The 17317-nt window shown below is 53.4% G+C and overlaps 2 protein-coding genes across 3 annotated transcripts in view; one reads left to right on the top strand and one right to left on the bottom strand.

Annotated features, from left to right (window-relative positions):
• The window catches only part of PLPP7 (phospholipid phosphatase 7 (inactive)), a 23033-nt gene extending 14711 nt beyond the window's left edge, over positions 1-8322 (bottom strand). Inside the window, exons 1-3 of one of the 2 annotated variants that reach the window (XM_077189087.1) lie at positions 8174-8322; positions 7230-7429; positions 473-623 (exon numbers count right to left, since the gene is read on the bottom strand). The gene's annotated coding sequence lies outside the window, so the exon portion shown is untranslated. Of the gene's footprint in view, positions 1-472; positions 624-2012; positions 3535-7229; positions 7430-8173 lie in introns of those variants that run through there. The other variant, XM_054646536.2, reaches the window with a different exon arrangement.
• FAM78A (family with sequence similarity 78 member A) lies at positions 3792-17317 on the top strand. The gene is made up of 2 exons (XM_054646473.2): positions 3792-5621; positions 12939-17317. Exons 1-2 carry the CDS (start codon positions 5359-5361, stop codon positions 13465-13467), a joined length of 792 nt encoding a protein of 263 aa, XP_054502448.1. The 5' UTR covers positions 3792-5358; the 3' UTR covers positions 13468-17317.

The raw sequence follows: 17317 nt of genomic DNA, 5'->3' as shown, positions 1-17317 counted from the left end.
TGAAGGATCATCCTGCATCCCTGAACAGCAGCTGTGTGGCTCTGAGCCTCCAGCACCCCTGGGACACACCACCCATGTCATTCCTCCTGCCTGCAGGGTGACAGCCCAGCTGCAGCACCCCCTGAGCCAGGTCACCTCCACTGCCAGCACCTCCCCTGCACAATGGGCTCTCCACAGCAGCCCCAGGCTCCTGGAACAGGATTATTCCTATGCAAATAGGCTGGAAATCCCCCGTGGGTGGAGAACTGAAGATGGATATTACATTGAGGAGCAGAACATCCACAGCTCTTGGTGCCAGTGACATTTGTCTACACAACATTTGTCCAGTTAGAGAGGTCAGTGGATGCACAGGTAACCCTGGGAACTGGACACCCAGGTGTCTTTAAAGGTCTTGTCCAAACTGCACTGGGGAGTTTAAGTACTAAATGAAAGGTGGTTCTCAGGCTTCCAAAGATAATAACAAAAATTTTACCTTTTCTTTGCACCGTTATACATAGCTCTCCAAATTCCCTCAGTGAACTGTGCATCCAGGTTGTGCCCATGTGAGTGACAGACCATCCAGGTGGCAGCAGTGCTTGGACAAGCAAGTGTCTGAGGTCCTGGGCTTTGCTCATATTTTCCTCCTTCAAGGGAAAATAATGTACATCGAGTTATTTCTGATTCATACCCTCCTGGAACTTATCCCTGGTCAAGGGAGGTGATTCTGCCCCTCTGCTCTGCTCTGGTGAGAGCCCACCCTGGAGCACTGCATCCAGCTCTGGGGCCCCCAGCACAGGAGGGACCTGGACCTGTTGGAGTGAGTCCACAGGAGGCCATGGAGATGCTCCAGGGGCTGAAGCAACTCTGCCCTGGAGCCAGGCTGGGAGAGCTGGGGTGTTCAGCCTGGAGAGGAGAAGGCTCCAGGGAGACCTTGGAGCTCCTTCCAGTGCCTAAAGGGGTTCCAGAGAGCTGGAAATGGAGTGACAGGGCTGGCTTCACCCTGACAGAGAGCAGGGTTAGATGGGACATTGGGAAGGCATTTTGTACAATGAGGGTGCTGGGCCCTGGCATGGGTTCCCAAAGAAGCTGTGGCTGCCCCATCCCTGGAAGTGTTCAAGGACAAGGTTGGACAGGGCTTGGAGCAGCCTGGGTTAGTGGAAGGTGACCCTGCCAATGGCTGGGAGTTGGACTAAATGACCTTTAAAGATCCCTTCCCACCCAAACCATGTGATTCTGTGATGCCAGTGGGAGGAAGAGCTTGTTCCCTTCTCAGGCACCCTCACCCAGCCTCTCCTGGCCCAGGTACCACGTGGGGCTGTGGCAGCCCTTAGGTCGCTCAGGAACTGCCACATCACCAACACCCAGCATCTCCTGCCTGATCCCTGGCTGTGCTGCCACCACCAGGGCAGTCAGCAGCCCATGCCCCCCTGCCTGCCCTCACCCCACTGCCCAGCATGTGGAAAATCTCAGCCCAGCTGGCATGGGCCAGGCAGAGAGCATCAGCACTGCTTCCACCTGGCTGCAGCCATCACCTCCCAGCGCATGGCCTCCTGGATTCTCCCACTCTGTGCAAATGTGGGGCTCTGCAAACAGCAGTGGGCACAGGGATAAAGGCACTGGTGGCCAGGACCCTGCAGAAACAGGGAGACTCCTGCCCAGTCTGTGCTGGGGATGCTCAGCTACAAATGAACAGGTTCCTCGGGAGCTGTCAGGGGTTAAAAAATACCTTGAAAGCCCTGGGAGTGAATTTAATCTGGTGCTGTCTCTTCTGCTGACACTGATAGGAGGGAATTTCTGTGCCCCAGCCTCCCCATGAGGCTCCAGCCTTGCAATCCTGAGCAGGAAGGGCAGCATGGGATGGATGCAGTGCCAGCAAAGCCCTGTCAGTGGTGGAGTGGGCAAGGAAAACTGCCTGGTCTCTCCTGCAGCAGGGTGGGCTGTCACTGACAGTCCCAGCTGGGGAAACTGAGCTTGGGAGGGAAAAATCCCTGATCCCACTGAGGCCATGACAAGCCCCATCCCATAAAACTAACCCGGGTTTATAAATATCCCTGCAGACAGGCTCCCTGCTCGGCGGGGCTATTCCAGTCCTGACACATGATCCGCAGGGGTCATCCAGCACCTGGGAGAACGCCCAGACAGACAGACAGACAGACAGATCCGGCAGGCTCCGTGTGCCGCCTGCTCAGCCCGGCTGCGCCCAGCCCTGCCCACCCTGCCGGCCGCAATTCCCGGCACAATTCCACAACCCCAGCGGCCAGCATGGCCAGGAAAACCGCGCTGGAGTGTGGGTGGGACACAGTGACAGCCCCATCCCCTCTCTCTGCCCTTCACTGGCAGCGTTGGCGCATCCCAACCTCTGGCCAAAGCAGCAGCACTTGCACCCAAAGTGCATCCAGCAAACCCCGCACGGGATTCTTCCAGGGACAAAAAAAAGCTGGGTGGGATGTGCTAATGCCTTAATCACTCACAGCAGCCCGATGGAGACAGGCACGACCAAAACCTAACAAAAACTCCAGCTGAAGAGCTGATTTAATTAGAGTGAGATAATGCAATTTCCTAGTTGACCAGAGACAGCCAAGTTGAAGTAAGACCTGGCTGAAGCTTCAGTGGAACTAGAGTCGCAGAATATGCAGTTTCACCAGGCTCAGGATGCTCTGGGAAACTGTGACAAGCTTGTTTGAAAAGTGTGAAAGAGTCTTGGAAATGTCAAAGGATTTCAGCACCTTCTGGAGGCTGCTGGATATTTCATTCGGAAGATGCTAATTTCATTCTTCCTGGTACTACATGATAGTAAGTGCCTTGTAACGTGAGCAGGTTCTTAGTGATTCTCTCTGTCACAGGATTAGTGACTAAATTGTGCCTTTCACAGCAACTGGGAAGTTTAAAATAAATATTTCTCAATGCTTCGAGAAACACGTGAAGAGGAAAAACATCACAATAAGCTGTGTTTTTTCCACTTGCTGTGGGTGGAAAGGAGCAAACCTGCCTCCCCTCATCCTGTGGCATTTTGCTTGTTAGGATCACCTGGTAGCTCAGGTCTCTCCTACCTGCTAAGGGCTAATCCAGCCTGCTGAGAGTGCAGGGTGGGAAGGACTAAGAGACATTTACAGCAGCTCTGCACTGCTGTGCCACACCACAAGCAGCACCGGCAAAGAGATTTTTACCTCTCGTTTCCCCAGGTTTCCTATTTAGAAACAAGTGGCAGAGGACACACTCATCCAATGCCTGATGTCCATCAGCTATTGCTGAAATGCCAAAAATTTCACCTCCCCTGGTGCTCAGATCCTCAGCCAGCTGATGGCCAGCAGGACCAGCTGGCAACATTATCCTTAAAACCGCCTGTAATAGAAGTTTACAACTTTCCCACAGGCCACTGCTGCCTCGGACGCTTCTCACTCCCCATTCCAGCTGCTCCCGTGTTCCACTGCTGCTAGGGACAGCTTTACATTATTCCTTGCTGGAATCACAGCGCATCCAGCCCTGGGCTACAGCTTCTGCAAATAAGAGACCATCCCCTCTGGTGCCCTTTGGCTGGCACCAAATCTACCCAGCAGCAGGCTCCAGCCGGGAGAGGAAAATCTTAATCCGAAAACCCAAGAAAAAGGACATTGCAGTGAAATTGAAAGATAATAATAACAATAATAATAATAAAAATAATAATAAAAAAGGGGGGAAGGCGTTTCTAAAATAAAAAAAAAAACTACATTACCCACAATTCACGGACATGTGGGAGGAAATGCTGTTTTTTTGCAAAGGAGGTTTAGCTTCAACAGCTGCAGTTTAAAAGCGAAATACAGGGGGAGGGATGGGACTGGGCGAAGGAGGGAGGACAGGGCGGCGGGGGGGGCCCGGAGCCGCAGCCGGTGCCGCCGCCGGGGCCGCGGGAGCCTCGGGCATGCGGCGCTCCCTGCCCGGGCAGCCGGCGGGGCACGCCCGGGGACGCCGCGGGGCTGCGAGCGAGTTCCCGCAAAGTTTGACCCCGTTGCCTTTCTGATGCTGCGGCGAGCGGAGCGGGAGCCCCCCCGCGCCCCCCCGCGCCCCCGGCGAGGCTGAGCCCCGGGTGCACGAATGTATTGCGGGAGAGGAAGCCTGCGACAGCCGGGAGGCGGAGGCACCGATCCCGCTCCGCTCACCTCCCCGGGCAGCCAGCGAAGAGGCGAAGGGGAAAAAAAACCCAGCGAGAGAAGAAGAAGAAGAAGAAGGAGCCTCCCCCCCGCCGCCCCGCGCCGCTGCTCGCCCCCGCAGCGCAGGAGCCGGGGCTCGGCGGCGCGGCCGGGGCTCGCCGCGGCTCCCCGGGATGCTGTGACGCCCTGCGGGGCCCACGCGTGTGCGGGGCAGCCCCGCCGCCCGCCCATGAGCCCCGCCGGCTGAGCCGGCGAGCCCCGGAGCGGCGGCAGCGGCAGCAGCAGCGAGCAGGAGGAGGAGGAGGAGGAGGAGGAAGGTCGGACACCCCTGCGGAGAGCCGCTCGCCGAGGAGGAGGAGGAGGAGGAGGAGGAAGGGGAGCGGCGCCCCCGGGCCGGTGCGTGGCGGGGGATGTCACGGGCGGCGGAGCCGCGGCGCTGAGCGGGCGCGGAGCGGCGCGGCCCCGGCGGGCGCGGGGGAGGCTCCATCGCCGCCTGCCCCGCTGCGCTCCCGGAGCCGCCGGCCCCACCGGCACCGCGCTCGCTTCCCTCTGCGTCCGGCTATTTCTAAGGGAAAAAAAAAAAAAAAATTAATCCCCAAAGCCCAGACATCGCTGGCGGAGGAGCCTCCAGAATCGGAGATTTGGCGACTTTTTGCATTTTCCAGCCGTCGTTTCTTTCTGTTATTATTGTAATTTTGTGTGAAAGGAAGTTATGAACAACTGCAAGTCAGGAAGTGGAAATCCACACCGGTTGTGACAAGCTGGGGCTAAAAACTATTTCATTATTTATATAGATGTGTCTATCAACATTCTGCTTTTCATCCAAAGAATAAAGGGAAATACCGGCTAGTCCTATGTTTGATGGTGAATGACAGACTGCATCTGAGCAAAGGAAGGACTAAATATATCAGCTAAGAACACCACCTTTATTTATTGAACTCAAGAGACTTTTTTTTAACCCAAAGACTGTTTGAGGAAGAGATTTAATGGGTCATTAAAAGGGGAAAAAAATTTTAAAGGCCCTTTTGCTTCTGAAGCGCAGCTAACCTCAGAAATAGAAGCAGTACTTGTAAGACAGATATTCGAATTAAGGCTTTACGTGATGAATTTTCTATCCTATGGATATCAGTTTTGAAATTACAAACCAAGAAGATCTGTAATTGATCTAGCACCAGACAATTTCAATGCCTAATATTCCCCAGGATTGCTGGAGTACCCTAGGAGCTGCGTCAGACTGTACTCGGGGTATGCCATGGGCTGTATTCAGAGTATTAGCTGCAAATCCAAAGTTTTCCGGGAGAGCATTTCAGTGGTTGAAGTGAAAGCCTCCATTGATCCCATTCCCACCAGCATTGACGAGTCCTCCAGCGTGGTGCTGCGCTACCGCACCCCTCACTTCCGAGCCTCTGCCCAGGTGTTGGTGCCCCCTCTCCCCAAGAAGGAGACCTGGATCGTGGGCTGGATCCAGGCTTGCAGCCACATGGAATTCTACAATCACTACGGGGACCAGGGGATGTGAGTATTCCCGAGCGGAGGGCGCGTGCGGGTGCGTTCGCCCGGCGGGGAGAGGGAGAGGCAGGGCCATGGCCTGCTTGGGAGATAGTGGATTAAGCCAAAAATTATAATCCATATTTAAAAACCCAGCCCCTCCGAAACTTAACAGGACTTTGCCATGTGTTTGAAATACAGGAGAGCTTCTCCCTGCCCTTTCAAAGCAGTGGGTGTTCTTCTCCTCGAGTGGGAATTCGCCCAAGCCCCAGCCAAACCCCACTTGTTCTGGTAGGAACCCATAAAGCAAAGCTCTTCCACAACAGCTTTTGGGCTGCACAGGAGATCCTGGAGCCCCGGGAGCAGCCCTGCCACGACAGGCTCCCCTGCTTTGATGGGTGTTTGACACGAGTGGTTCTCCTGACCTCCAGCTCCTCTTGCCTGCATCCCTCCCCATCCCAAGGGTGCCCGTTGAGGAGCCCCAGGCAGAGCCCAGGGCTGACACTTGTGGCACGGAGCCGTCCCTGGAGTGCTCTGCTGCTGCTGCTGCTGCTGCTGCAGTGAGCTGTGGCTGGGAGCTCATAGCCCACCAGCTCTGGGAGCACATTGAACGTCACAGGAGGAATCCTGCTTGCTTTGCCCACAGTAGCAGGCAGCCCACGGGAAAGCACAAGCAGGATTTAACCCCTTGGTAGTGAAACCATCCGCATCACCTTGGAGCAGGGTGCGGATTCCGCGCTCCCCTCCCTCACGGGTGATGTGAAAGGGAATACATGGGTGTAGATGTGAGGTGGGAGGAATCCAGGGGCTGTTTGCACACCAGGAATCCCCATGTTACTGGTCAGACAGTCATAGTGAGGCAGGAATGAGTCAAATCAGAATGTCACCTCCCTGCCAAGAAAAGTCATCTCTCCCCAGTCCCCCACCAGCTTGTTCTCCAAACGTTGCAGGCTTTGGCCCACAGCTAAATCAGCCCCAGCACCTGATCCCCAAATGCCTGCACAGAGCAGCAATTCTGCAGCTCACAGTGCTGGGCAGCACAGGTGCAGCCTCCTGGTGCAGCAGAAATGTGCCTGTCCAGCCACGGGGACAGAACCTGACCGTGCTGGCAGATGGGTCAGTGGCTGGAGCTGCTGATGCTGCCCAGGCTCTGGGGCTGAGGGAGGAAGGACGGGAAGGTCAGGTCTGAGAATCCTTTCCCTGCTCATCCCGAGTGCCTCGAGCCAGGGAGATGCTGGCTCAGCCCCTGAGGGTCAGTCTGGGCAGCTTAAAAAATCCCTGAATGAGGAGTGCTGGGGGAGGCGGGCTGGAGAGCAGGGATGAGTGAATGCAGCGCCTTCCTGACAGCCTGAACATCTGCACGCACAGCCGGCCCCCCTTCCCTTCCCTTCCCTTCCCTTCCCTTCCCTTCCCTTCCCTTCCCTTCCCTTCCCTTCCCTTCCCTTCCCTTCCCTTCCCTTCCCTTCCCTTCCCTTCCCTTCCCTTCCCTTCCCTTCCCTTCCCTTCCCTTCCCTTCCCTTCCCTCTCACAGACCCCAGGGAAGGAGGAGCAGTCCCAGGTGAGAGGCTGCCCCCCTCCTGTCCCCATGTCCCCTCTCTGCCCAAGCAGAAAGTTTCCTGAGAGGCAAACTGGTACCTGGCAAGCAGCAGCAGTGCAGACAGGCTGATGGTGATTTTAAAAGTATTTACAGCAGGCCCGAAATCTGTAGACTTTCTTGGCTCCAACAGCATCTTTAGCAAGGACAATTTGTTGCTCAGATGTTCCCAATTGCAGGCCTTTGGGATTTGCATGTGTAATTCTCAGGCTCATTTAGGAATCCTGTCTTTAGCCACCAGCTGCAAAGGAAGAATAGAAAAGTCCACTTTATATAAATACAGCTCTGATGCACTGAAATAGAGGGGACTGGGCACAGAGTGATGCTGCCAGTGCTGCTCTGGGCTGCAAACCTCAGTGTGGCCTTTCATTTCTCTGCACCTGAGTTTCCCTGTGTTTAAAAGAAGGATTTGGTACAGCCTGCCCTTGCTGGAATGTTTTGGGACAAAAAAGAAAAAAAAAAAAAAAAAGGAGTAGTAGCTGCTGCTGTAAACTGGTAGAATTAAACACTGCAGCTATGTGTGAGAGCTTTTAGCTAGAAAATCATGGAAACAAAGATGTTTCCCTAGGAGGTTCACTGACATTTAACTGATTAAAAAAAAAGTTACCCGAACACAAGCAGGAATTGGTCTGTTCCTGCACTCTCTTTCTATAGACTCATTGCCATCTGAAGGCTATAAATAAAGGCATTTAGGAGGAAAGGCCTCTTCAATGCTATGGGAGCATGGGTTGGAAGACCATTACAGAGAGAGAGAGAGAGAGGACACAAACCTGAGAGAAAGGATGGGCCAAGGCTTTGGCTGGTGTAACTCGATGTAATCCCACTGACCTCCACAGAGCTGCATCGATTGATGCCAGCAGTCCCAACTTTCCATGGCAGGCAGAGGCCACTGCCACATCCATGTTTTTAACCCCTGTGGTGACTGACAAACAAAAACCCCCAAATAATCAAAAATCACTCATCCGACCGAAGCACCAATACTTACAGCAGGCTTTGGATTAATTTTTCACTTCTCTGCTGGGAAGTTGTTAGCTGTGCATAAGCTGGCCATTACATTGAGGATGGAAACAGCTGAGAAATACTGGAGCAGATGGAGCTGTGCATAATGCTGCTATAGGGATGGGAGTACAGAGGGGATAATTTAGACACGCACGTTTAAAGTGGCACTGACAATTTGGGGGCTAAATGCAGCATTTTTAAATTTAAAGGGAGAGAATTAGAGCTCAGCTAACACATAAGTGCTGGCATTACTTTACATGTGAGTCAGGAGATGCTGCAGGGAACATGAAAACCCCCAGCACGAGGGTGTGGATGTGCTCTCTGACCCCTCTCTGTGCAGGCCTGGGGCAAACTCCTGTGCACCCCATGGCTGCCACTGCTGCTCCTCCCATGCAGGATTTTACCCTTGTCCTGAGGGAAGGATCTGCTGCACAGAGGGAGGCAGCAGGACCAGGCCAGAGCTGTGACCTGAGCAGGAGCAGCTGGACCAGGTCCCTGCTGGCATCTGCTGGGGTGGGTGCTGGTTTCTGCACCTGGTGGAAGCTGTGTCAGCTCTGGGCCATGCTGGAATGGCATTATCCAGCCTCCTTCATCTCCATGGAGATGTGCAAGAAGCTGTGCAGATGGAGATATGCAAAAGAGAGAGATAAATAAATTGCAGTTGGAATATGATCAGCCAAGAATCTGGAGAAGTTTTCCTGTGGATGTTTCTCCTCCTGGAAGACTCCATGGGGCACTTGCATCCTTACATCATCACTTCATCTTCTCAGGCATCTCTCCCTGGTGAGATTAAATCTTCCATGCCCTGCAGCAGGGACATAATGAACTCAAATTGTCAAGAGAATAAACCCCCAGTCCCCAGGAGGGAGGACACAATCAAAAACAACCACAAGGGCATCTTTTCCAAAGAAAGTGAAGGGAGGTCAGTTCACTGTGGGAATTGACTCCTCCAGGGATTCAGAGGACAAGGCTTTGCTGCCCTGCAGTGGCCCCTGGATCTCACCCACCTTAGCCCAGTTCCAGGGCTTGTCCAGTTGCACTCAAGTCTGCCCCCCTAAACCAGCAGAAATTGTTCCCTTTTTCCTAATGCCAGTTTTGTGCTAGTTTCACTCCCTGGCCCAGCCCCAAACACTGCTGCTGGTTCAAGAGATGAGGCAGGAACACACAGCTGGAGGGTGGGAGGAAGAGGGACCACAGCAGCACAGCTCTGTCAGCTGGGGAGCAACAACTTAAATTTCCTTCCTGTTCTTCACTCTAACCCTGCCTTGACTTGCCTGACATGCTGGAAAAGGTGAGAGGGGCACTGCAAAGGAGAATTTAAAATTAAGCAGCTCTGGCTATCAGGTTTTCTTTCTCTCAGCGAGTCCCCAGTGCAGGTCAGTGGTGGAGGGAGTCAGGAGCAGGGATGTGAAATGCCTGGGACAGAGTTTCACTACACCCACACATGGCCCTGCTCCATGCACCAGGCAGGGGCTGTGTCCCAGAGGGGCTGCTCTTATTTAGGGAGCTTGGAGAGGAAGGTGTTGGAAAGCAGAAGGTTGTGCAAGTCCATCTGGCCTGTGACTAATTAGGAGCTGGCTTTAGGCAATTAGAGCTGAGGTTGCAATAGTGCCTGGTGCCTGTCTGGAAAGGTTGCCTGATGTTCCCCACTGCTGGATGCCCAGGGCTGGGTTTGCTGTCACTGCCCTGCTGGCTGCTGTGGGACAGACATCTGGCAGCTCAGGAGGATTCGTTCTGTGTGGCAGAAGAGGAAAAAAGTGTCTGAATAAGAACTGGGGAGCTAAAACCTACATAAAGCTGCTTGGCTGTCAGCAGCAGGGCTCTGCTCGTACCACAGGAAATAGCTTGAAGTTCCTTCTGGTAGCAAGAAGACATTTGTTAGGAGAGGTTTCTTGGCAGCTCCAGGCTCTGGTGGTGCCCACACTGGCTCTGAAGGTTTCAGAAGAGGCAGAAAGAGGCTTGTCAGTGTTGTAAGGCAGAACCTACTGATCTTGGAGCTGATCAGTGAACCCGCGAAACCAGATAGCTCGGTTTCTTTTCATGCCTCCTTCCTGCTATTGTCAGCAAAGTGTTTATTGGGCACTTTCTGGTCTCTCCTTGGCTCGACACTACCAGAGAAAGATGCTGATGCAGCCAAAGATCATTCCACAGCATTCTTTCCAAATTCATCCAGTTGTTGGCATATTATTTAGCATGGACACGCTCTGCAAGCAGAGGCTGCCAGCCTGGCTGGCACAGGGGCTTTGCTGGAGCACCAGGAGAGGGACAATCACCAGCAGCAGCCACCGTGCAGCCTCTGCTCTGCTCCAGTCATGGGATCATCATGAGGCCTCGTTTTTCTGCTTGTTCCAAGCAGAGCAGATGAAGCATGATGGTTTTGAAACCCTGGGGTTAACCACACTGGCTAGAATTAGGCACAGTGTGCTCTCTGAAGAAACACAGGCTGGTGTCTCCTTCCCCATTCCTGCCCATGCCTTTCCTCAAGCTGGGTGTCCTCCTGGGCCACCCTGAGCTCAGCCACATCTGCTTTGTCCTGGGATGCTGCAGGCTCTGCAGGTACCATCCTGCTCAGGCCCTGACACAGCTCCACCGTTGTGCTCTTCTTTAAATCCTGGGCAAATCCCCAGAAGCTCCTACAATTCTGTCCTGACCTGGGAATGAGGACAGGGACAAGCAGATCTTAGAGGATCTGCATTTACTGAGCATACTCTGCCAGGTTCTCCTGCCATCCAGCCAGCAGCTCTGATCTGAGCAGGCTGGAGCAGCCCAGGAGGGTTCTCACCCTCTGGGGCATCTCAGCTCCTGGTTTGGCACCTTGGTACCTGCAGAGATGCTGTGGCTGCACCACGCCTGTCACCTCAGTCACATCTCAGCCCTGGGTGACAGCCAAGCTGAGCGCCAGCCCCTGTCTGAATGGAAAGTAATCCTAAACCAGCAGCTGAAAGGGAGAGAAGAGCCCCCAGATGGGGTTTTGGAGCTGGGCTGTGCAGCAGGGAGGGGTGGGGGCTGCAGAGCAGGACCTCCACTCATCCATCAGCAAGGGCTGGGTCACCCAGCATCCCCTGAGCCTTCCCTGGGCCATCCCTGAGCCTTGCCCTGCTCAGCCCTGCCTGAAGGGCACAAGGGGTGGTGAGCCAGGATGACTCCGGTTTGCAGAGCAGAGCAGAGCAAATAAACATCTCTGCAGTGCACAAGGGTCCTGGCAGGACTGCTCAGGGATCTCCTTTTGGCTGCCTTCACTAAAAATTTTCTTCCAGGGAAAGGACTCCCTCTGCCTGCTGGCGATGAGCTCGGGAGGAAGGGATTGCTGCAGCTGCGGTGCTGTAGCTGACAGCAGCCTGTAAATCTGAGCAGGGAGATGTTGTGCTTGCATAACCCCTGCTCCTGCGGCTCAGAGCATCCCTGCAGCCCCTGCTCCTGCGGCTCAGAGCATCCCTGCAGCCCCCGGGGCACCCCACCTCCTGTCTCACACTTCAGCTCCCGTGGGGAGGTGTTTGCCAGGAGCCCCTGCTCGCATGAAAAAAAAAAATATAAATGAGACCTTAAAATCCCCCGTGGTATCCTCTAGCCAGAGCCAGACACAGCTAAGTGCTGAACGATCCAGCGGGTACAAACATGGAGGCACTTCACGGTCATTAACTAATTAACAGTCAAAACAGCCTTATGAGACAGTCACATCAGCCCTGGCCAGAGCAGCTCATCCCAGAGCTGTGTAAGAGCCAGCCAGGCCGACCAGTACCCCCAGCCACAGCCTCCTCTGCAATCAAGGGGCTATTTTAAGCTGCAGCACCAGACTTATGAAAGGCTTGGACAGTCACCCTGACCCTGACGAGCCTCAGGGCGTCCCCTCTGTGTCTCTCCAAGATAAATCATTTCCCATGTCCCAGCCTGCAGCAGGGAGCCACAAGGCTTGGGGAACTGGAGCACAGCCAGTGCTATGGCAGGGTCAGGTGCAAACAGCACTGCTGCTGCCACCAGTCCCTTCTGCTGCCACCTTCATTGCTGGGACATCATCCCTGGGTGGTGAGGAGTGCTGATTCATGAGCAGGAGGGAGAAGGTACATGAGAGGCACCTCTGCCAGCCTGGTTTTTAAAAGACTGTCCTTAAAACAGCTGCTGTGCACTGAGAGAGTGATCTGTGGTTGTGCCGTCTCAGAGCAAACATCCAACCCTTCTTCTGAGACATTTACAGCAGTTTGCCTCGATTGGCAAATCTAATCTTAAAAATTATATTGGAAGCTAATGGAAAAACCCACTCCAAGTTGTGCATCAAGCAGTACAAGGTGACAGGGGAGTGTTTTCACTTACATTCCTGCTAGCAGCACTGACCTTTCTGTCCCTCTCACAGGTGAGCGGCGCGGGCAGTTTTACAAGCAGCTCCACCTGGGGCTCTCTGATTACTGTAACACCATCCCCAGCCCAGAGCCTGGAGTGCAGCCCTCGAGCTGGGTCCTTCCAAGGGCTGCAGGAGGATGGGTTACACTTCCAGAGCCAGGCAGACAGCGGGGAGGGACAGCAGCTCATCCAGAGAGAAATGTAGGGGATGAACGGATTGAGAGCGGGCCTGACAAGAAGGGTGCTTTTAATGGCAGGGATGAGCTCTTTGAGCAGGATGGCACAAAGGGCACAAATTCCAGTAAAAGCTGGAGAGGGAAGGCATCCACAGCTCTTCCCTCTCCTTTCTAAAGTCTAGCATGTTTCTAAACTAATTAATTAATTCATTATCCATAATTTGCTATTGATTATGGCAGGTCAAGTTGGGAGCTTCCAGATCTACTGGACGGTAAAATCCAGGCCATCAGTGACTCAGACGGAGTGAACTATCCCTGGTATGGGAACACCACAGAAACCTGCACCATCGTGGGTCCCACCAAGAAGGAGTCCAAGTTCAACATCAGCATGAACGACAACTTCTACCCCAGCGTGACGTGGGCCGTGCCCGTCAGCGACAGCAACGTGGCCAAGCTCACCAGCATCCACCGGGATCAGAGCTTCACCACCTGGCTGGTGGCAACCAACACGGCCACCAACGAGATGGTGACCCTGCAGACTATCAAATGGCGCATGAGGCTGGGCATCGAGGTGAACCCCAGCAGGCCCCTGGGGCAGCGTGCCAAGCTGCAGGAGCCCTCTGCCCAAGAGCAGCCCCAGGTCCTCAGCAAGAATGAGCCAATACCACCCAGTGCCCTTGTCAAACCCAATGCCAATGATGCTCAGGTACTCATGTGGAGGCCAAAGGATGGACCACCACTCGTGGTGATACCCCCAAAACATCGATAATGCACGCCTGGCGTCCCGGCACCGAGAGGGAGAAAATAAACCCGAAGCAAAACAATCACTTAGGTATTAGGATACACACCTATAATCTGAGCAAAATCTAAATGCACTTTTTATTCATTCAACAAATGCAACCATTCTACCTTCTCCCATTGGGACGGATTTCACTGTGCTAAAGCTAAAGAGGAGACCTTGGACTGGGTCTGTCTCATCACTGGATTCCTAAGGGAAGAAACTAACACTGATGTCTACCCTATAGCTTTTTTTTTTTTCTTCCCTACTTTAGTTCCTCTTTGAACTTCAGTCTCATTAGCTTGTCCAGAACTGCCCAGAACTATAAGAACATTTTATTTGGGATTTTAAGATTTTTTTTTTCTTTTTGGTTGAGAATGAAACAAGTTTCTGGAGCAAAAAGTTGACTATTTAAGATAAGGTATTTTTTTTTTAAGCTGTAAGGTTCTGAGTTGCAAATCCAAGTCATGCGGCCTTATGTAGACTTTGCTTTGCATTGCCAAACTTTTGCCTTAAAGCTATGTTTGAAAAAAAAAAAAAAACCAACAAAAACACCACCAGGCAGAATGTCCTTTCTACAGAATTCTGGAGAAAAAGTTTTGGAACAAGGAATAGATTGTCAGCGTGGCATGGGCTGATGGATAAAAAGGGCATGAAATTGGAAGAAGCAAGAAAATCTTCCTCTTTTTAAAACCTGGAACAAGGAAGCATGGAAATAATCTCAGTTTCAAAGCAATGCAAATAACAACCCTGCTGTCGGATGGCTCTCGAGGGGCAGCTCCCAGGCCACCTCTCCCTGCTTTGCAGGAGGCCTCGGAAGCTCCTCGTGCTGCTCACCCGTGCTGGTCTCAGCCTCCCGTTAGCAGTTCAACAGGGAACAACCTCACAGCTGGAATTGTGGCCCTGGGAGTCAACACCAGTCAAGGAGGGGATGTCCCAGTGGGTCTGTCTTTAGGACTCACAGATGTTTTCCCAGCTAGCCCACAGCCTCACCTTTTCGTGGATGAGAGCCAAGGGCTGGTGTGCCTGCTGCTGCCGGGTGAAGCTCTGTGGCCCCATTTGCTGTGAAATCCCAAAGACGGGGCTGTACAAAGAATGGGGTGTCCAAAGGATCTTCTGAAGTCACTGGAAGCACACAGGTGTCAGAGGGGGCAGATCTTACCCACCCAGCCTACCCAGCAAGATCAGGAGCAGCCACATCTGAAAATAACAGGGACCCACTCCTGGCAAACACAGCAACAGCTGAGGGAAAACTCTTCCTTCTGTGGTAACCAGTCACATTGGGATTCACAGATCATTTTCTTCCCAATGACCTCATGATCTACCTGACTGTCAGGCACGAGGTACAGGCAGGGCCATGACACTGTCCCTGTCTGTCATGGCACAAACATCCACTGTAGCAAAGGGTAACACATGAGAAGGTGCAGGCAGGGCAACACCTGAGCCCTGGGTGTGGATCCTCAGTGAGGAAGGAGCATTTGGAGGAGGTGAAACCTGTAGCTTTTAAGAAGGACCAGATGGCTGCTGAGATAACCAGATGCTCCTCTGCAGAGGAGGATGAGGCAGAAGAGCCTTTTGCATGGGAGGGAGGGGTTTGAAGGCAGAGGAAGTTCTGTGGTAGAGGTGGCATCTGGAGGCCAGGGCACAGGATGGGGAGTGGAGGATCTGCCCTGCTCCAGCACACGGCCTCAGGCAGATCACTTCCCTCTGCAGCTCCTTCCCCCAGTAAATATTTCTTCCTCCTATTAACAACTTGCCTCAAGAGCTGGGACTAAGGAGAGTTCTGCATGCCAGGTACAAGCCTGGCCCTGCTGAGCTGGTCTGAACAGGTCTCACAACCCCACACACGCTGCTCAAAAGGCTCTCCCCATGGAGAGGCACCAATTAGCTGCTATTCCTACCCCCATCTTCCACACAGGACGTTACCAGCAAGAAATTCTCCTTCCTCACTTCTCCACAGCCACACCACCTCCTTTGGCAACAGGTTCAACACCAACCCCTGCCCGGGGAATGCACACCCAGAAGTTGTGTCCCCCACCAAGCCAGCCTCAAACCAGCAAACAAGGATCCTGGGGCTCTGCAGCCATTCCCCTGCCTGCAGGGGAGCCCACCCTCCTCATCCACTGGCTTTCAGAGATGCTCAGCCATGGAGCTGCTCCTTTCCAAGGGCAGAGCTCCGAGGTGGGAAGTCCGGCTTGCAAACGACTGGATTGGATCAACCCCAAATCCACGAGCCAAAGGGTGCCTCAGTCTTGGCTTTGGGACTATAAAGGATGAAGCTAGGGAGACTTGGACTTGCACAGTCACTCTCTATATTAAACTCTGTTTTCTTACCTGGATTCAGATCCAATATAGCTCCACTGGCACAGCCCTTTGGGACTTGTCTGTATTTTCTCCGAGGCAATACATGCAGAAGAGGACAAACTGTGAGCTGTGGGTGAATAGCTGATCATGCTCTCCATGCATCTTGGCTGCTGCTGAGTCCCATGGGTGGGAGCAGAAGGGGGATTTGTGTCTGGTATTCACTTTGTCTCCAGGTGCTGAGTACTTACAGTTCTCACTGATGTCAGCCTGGGTCGAAGGAATCGGACCCAGTTGTCTTAATTAGCTGCACAAAGAAATTCCAAGGAAAGATTTCTTCTCAGTCACCAAAAACCACATTCAGGGAACACCTAGGTCCTTTCCCACTTAGCTTTGTGTTGCACTTAGTCTCCCAGTGCATTAAGCAAATCTGGTTCCTCCTATTCCCTCTACCTGGTGGACTGAATACATCCATGCAATTTGATAGTAACCTCCTGGCTAATTTGTCCTGTTGCACTGAACGGACCCAGCTGAGCAGTAAATACAAAATTCAAATTTCACTCTGGGGTCGGCTTTGCATGGACTTCTCCCTTCCCAAAGAATGCCTTGATCCCGTGCCTCGGTCGAAACGTGCCCCCTCACCTCCATCTGCATCCCCAGACATGGCAGAGAGAGTGATGCTGCCTCTTTGGAGATCTCATGCATCGTGATTAAAAGTGATGTTTTTCCAATGCTGCTTCATTACAAAACTGATGGGGACAGATTGTCTATGACAGGAAGGATGGCTGGAAGTAACAGGGGCTCTAAGACACCGCTGTTGCTAAGGCTGGTGGTTAGAACAGGGATTGACTGACAGGGCTCCAGTGGGGACTTAAATGTCTGGGGACCCAGGGGAGAGTGGCAAATGAGCAGAGGTGAATCAAGCTCCTTCTCTGGCAGCTTTTGGCAGAACCAGGAATACACAAAGGGTACACTGGGAAGGTGTTGGGGCACCGACACGGCATACACAGGTGAACCTGAGTGTGTCTGTGCCTCACCCTTCCCATCAGTGATGCTCTCAGCTCTTTATAGACCCAAACCCCCACAGGGGCTCAGAGTGCAGCCTGGCCATCCTGTCACAGCCCTGTCGTGGTCCAGGGTGGGCAGCAGCCCTGGCCCAGACCCTCACCTGCCCCCAGGGGCTGCTGAGTGCAGCCAAGGTGCCGAGTGGGTCGCGGACCTCGTGGTTCTCCTTCCCTACCCTTGACACCGAGATGGGCGTGGGAGGAGAGGGGCAGCCCCTCGGGGAGTCAGCACAGACCCTCAGCAGCCTTGGGGAGGGGTAGAGACCTGTCGAGCCGGGTCCAGCCCGGGGGGAAGGCGAGGCACCGCTGTCCCTCCTGCCCTGGCTCCCGGCGCAGCAATAAGAATCGTCCTTGGTCTTGCAGAGATACTGTGAAAACAAAACCAAGATGTACCGAGTCTGGACACTTACAGAGATGTAAAATACAAAACCCTGCTTTTATAACAGACAGAGAAATAAAGTGAAATTTTCAAACGC

The sequence above is a fragment of the Agelaius phoeniceus genome, chromosome 21 (assembly GCF_051311805.1).
Source record: "Agelaius phoeniceus isolate bAgePho1 chromosome 21, bAgePho1.hap1, whole genome shotgun sequence".
In the NCBI taxonomy this organism is placed as follows: Eukaryota; Metazoa; Chordata; class Aves; order Passeriformes; family Icteridae; genus Agelaius; species Agelaius phoeniceus.
This window is presented reverse-complemented; position numbering and strand designations above follow the sequence as displayed.

What these genes read in the sequence shown, in the direction of transcription:
- FAM78A (XM_054646473.2), top strand. Translation starts at nt 5,359, where the DNA reads ATGGGCTGTATTCAGAGTATTAGCTGCAAATCCAAAGTTTTCCGGGAG. An exon ending in CACTACGGGGACCAGGGGAT is followed by an intron (nt 5,622 to 12,938) that starts GTGAGTATTCCC and finishes TGATTATGGCAG; the next exon opens with GTCAAGTTGGGAGCTTCCAG.